At 40.6% G+C, this 3,786-nt stretch overlaps 1 protein-coding gene across 1 annotated transcript in view; it reads right to left on the bottom strand.

The window, feature by feature from the left end:
- Positions 1-2,214: 2,214 nt before the first annotated feature.
- Positions 2,215-3,786, bottom strand: part of LOC103479963 (uncharacterized) — an 8,778-nt gene continuing 7,206 nt past the window's right edge. Inside the window, exon 3 of the mRNA XM_008434682.1 lies at positions 2,215-2,479. Coding sequence (XP_008432904.1) covers positions 2,215-2,479 — 265 coding nt within the window. The remainder of the gene's footprint in view (positions 2,480-3,786) is intronic.

Below are 3,786 nucleotides of genomic sequence, written 5' to 3'. Positions count from 1 at the left end.
GACTGCGCTTTGTCTGGTTCCTCACCTAGGACCTGTCTGCCTTGGGTGACCCTACCAGGGGCATAAAGCCCCAGACAGCATAGCTCCTAGGATCATTGGGACACTCAAACCCCTCCACCACAATAAGGTGGCAGCCAAAGGGGAGGAAGAAGACAGAAAATATCCACTGGAATATTGGGAAGTTGTGAGAAAATGTTTTATCACAACTTCCATAAACCTGCTGATCCGTTTCTGTCTTCAGAGGAACCACCTGAATCCGAGCTGCTACAGTTTTTATGTTTAAATCATAAATAACGTCATTTTGTCCCCAGTGAACTAGATTAGAGTAACGAGCCAATCACAACTCTCTGTTATTGTCCTTTTACCAGCCGTTGTTTCATACAAACAGATTAAAATTATGATCAGAATTTATGTTTCAGAATCAAACACCGTTTACAGGTTTATTTATTGTAAAGCTTCATGTAGTTTTCACAGTTCAGAATGATCTATATTTAAATATGGGACATAATTTATCATGAAGCTCATATGACAGAATAGAGCTTCTGTTTCATTCTGTCTGTTTTATTTAACCAGATAAATCTCACTGAGATTAAAAATCTCTTTTTCTAGATAAATCTGCCCAACAACAGCAACACAGAAAAATACACACCATAAAACCACAGATACATAAACCCACTTTAAATACAAAATGGAAAATAAGAGAGAAATAAAGACCAAAGCAATACAAGTACAGAGGAGACAAACGATGTTAAATCATTATTTACAAGCTGATTAAAAATGGCCTAAAGTTCATTAAGAGACCTTGGATTCTGTTTAAACTTTAGGAAAACATAATAAACTAAAAACCATCAGTTTGCATGAAATTTTAGATTAAAAATTCAAAATACAATTAGTTTTAATTATTGGTATTACCAATAAAGACTAAATAACAAGTTTAATGAAGTTAATTTAGGTGATAAGTCTGGAGGCTTGTTGGGGCCAGCGGACGTCCAGACGCTCATCAACCTGCAGCTTAGACCGGTTCCTCCCATTCACTTAGATCTGCTGGACAAACTGGAGCAGGAGCAGCTTTGTCACAAAGTTCAGCGAGTTTCTACAGAGAAACCTGAGGTTGATACAGTCTGAGGCCCTCTGGTGGCNAAGTTAGTACACCCTCCATGCAGTAAGTTAGTACACCCTCCATGCAGTAAGTTAGTACACCCTCCATGCAGTAAGTTAGTACACCCTCCATGCAGCTGGACAGAAGTCTCCGTTTCTGGATGTTGTCCATCCGGTCCAGTTGATCGGATCAGAACCGGGTGGAGAATCTCTGGTTCTCCGTCTGTCAGTGAATCAGAACTTCATGAAGCTCTGAGAGGTTTTGGACCTGCTGCTCAGGTAGGAACCATGTTGACCCATCAGGTCGGTTTCAGCAGAACCAGAACCAGACCTGGAACAAACCGCCTGAGATGTTCAGAACCTGCTGGTTCCTCTGAATCTGGACTGAATCATGATCAGATGAAACAGTTGATTTCCTTTCAATTCAACATTTTTACAGTTTCTGTTTGAAACGTTCCTGTTTCTCATGATGTGGCCTAGTTAAAGGCCGACCAGGAGGCATGAGCTGCCGATTAGAATCAGTTCAAATCACATTTATTTGTGTAACATTTCAGCAGCCAGGCGGTTCAAAGCCTTCACCTCATAGAAATACCATAATGTCCCGTAATGTCTCGCACTGAAAACATTTTCCTTCATTTTCAACAGTTTCACTGTAAAATCCGTCTAATTCTCTGATTATGTCATTTTCTGATGGAGCGCCACCGCCACCTGCTGGCCGTTCGTGGTACTGAAGCATCTGCTGTACAGGGCAGATCGATTAAATCTGAAGTCAGAGGATCCATGAATAGAAACATTTAAACCAGGGATGAAAAATCAGCTCGAAATAAAAAGCAAAGTTTGAAATATAAAAACAATATTTCTAATTTTTCATGACTGGGATGGAAACCAGGATGCAGAGCAGCAGGAGCTGAAGGATGTTTGAAATAACCCATAAATTAACATAAATTTATACACCGAAAAGGACACAGAAAAACTTCTGAACGTAGAAGTGACACGTTTCGCTCTGGACCGACCCGATCGGTACCGCCTGGTTTAAGCTGAGATGATCAGTTATGATCACATGAATTCAACATTAAGACGCCGCAGCAGGAATTCAGCTCACAGAAACAGAAAAGGTCATGTGACCGGAAGAGGTTTCACTTTCAGGATCCACATGATGGCGCTGTTGATCCATGGATCGGTGAGCCGGTCCCAGCAGGGAGGTTCTGATCCAGACGGGTTCAGAGAGCAGAGCCCAGGTCCGGGACTCGGCTGCTCGGCACCGACCCGGTTTGTGGGAGGAGGAGCTGCAGCTGTCGGGTTTTCACCGGGTTTCCTTCCAGAATCGTCTGGACTCGGTTCTGCTGCCCCAGATGAAACCGACTCATTGGTTCCCATCGGACTGTTTCAGTTTCGGTTTCATTAAACGGTTCCGTGGATCAAACATTCAGCCTGAAACTCTGCAGCTTTTCTTCATCCAGAAGAAATTTGTCCTGCTGGTCACTTTGTCTCGACCTTTTGCTCCTGCAGGTTTCTGGAAGCTGAGTCGTCCTGAAGTTTTGCTTCAGATGTTGATTTTTCTAAGCTTTGAAGTCAGAATGTTGAAAATAAGGTGATAAATTATTTGCAGAATTTAACCCTTTCATGGCAACAATTATGAAGGTTCGCATGAGCTTATTTTTGACATTTTTGGATGCTGCACAGCCATTATTTGGAGCATTTCAATAACCAATACATCAATACAATCCTTATATCCAGGTCTTTCACAATTTATATGTTATTAATCCATAACAACTAAATAAAATGCTAAAAACTGCAAAGAAAAATCCCCAAAACGTAATTCAGTTCATAATTGTTTTCCAATATATTGTAAATAAAACAATGTCCTAATCTTATTTTACAAATTTGTCAATACAAAAAGCTGCACAGAGGCCTTCTGAACCATAGAACTTGTATTTTGATTTTTTGCAGAAGAAAGTTTTTCACATATTGCCAAGTTTATAACATCTATCCAAAGCCAGAGTAGAAATGTGCGTGTCATATACTTTGTATATTGTGGCGGACATTTTATGACAATGTATGCTATTTGTGTCCTGTTTGTACCGTTACTGTTTCTCAATAAAGATCTATAAAAATAAAAATGAAAAAAAACGTGTACAGCACACGTGGCTTCGTTTTGTACAACACTTCCTCATAGGTGGTGCAGTACGCTGTATACTAGCACAATGTGTATTTACAGCATTTTGTACCCGGAAATAAAGTCCGACGGGAAATGGAGTACTGTGAAAATATCTCACGATATTATGCTGTCGACGTGAGGATGGGAGATCCAAACCAGGAAGTGATTGCACAGATCTAAAAACCGTACAGATGGATATCGTGAATGGATGAGCCTCGTGTGTCTGGTTCCTCCGTTTACTATAAATCTGTGAAGTCGTAATGCGGCCATGCAGCGCCTCTGGGGCACGGGGATTGTCGGAAAAGTAAGTTAAATTCTTACGGTTTTATATGCAAAAAAGAATTTGCTCTACCTTACGTATATATTCCTCTCAAATATATTCTGAGAACCCCAATTCACACCTAATGTCAAATGGTGCCACAAGTCCTATGTAAATCAAGGGCCATTGGTCCTTGAAATGAGAGTTTGTAAAAGCGATGTCAGAAGCACCAATCGAGAGATTTTGGATTTTTGGAACGATGTGTCTGTGA

This window comes from Poecilia reticulata, linkage group LG17 (genome assembly GCF_000633615.1).
Source record: "Poecilia reticulata strain Guanapo linkage group LG17, Guppy_female_1.0+MT, whole genome shotgun sequence".
Taxonomy (NCBI): Eukaryota; Metazoa; Chordata; class Actinopteri; order Cyprinodontiformes; family Poeciliidae; genus Poecilia; species Poecilia reticulata.
This window is presented reverse-complemented; position numbering and strand designations above follow the sequence as displayed.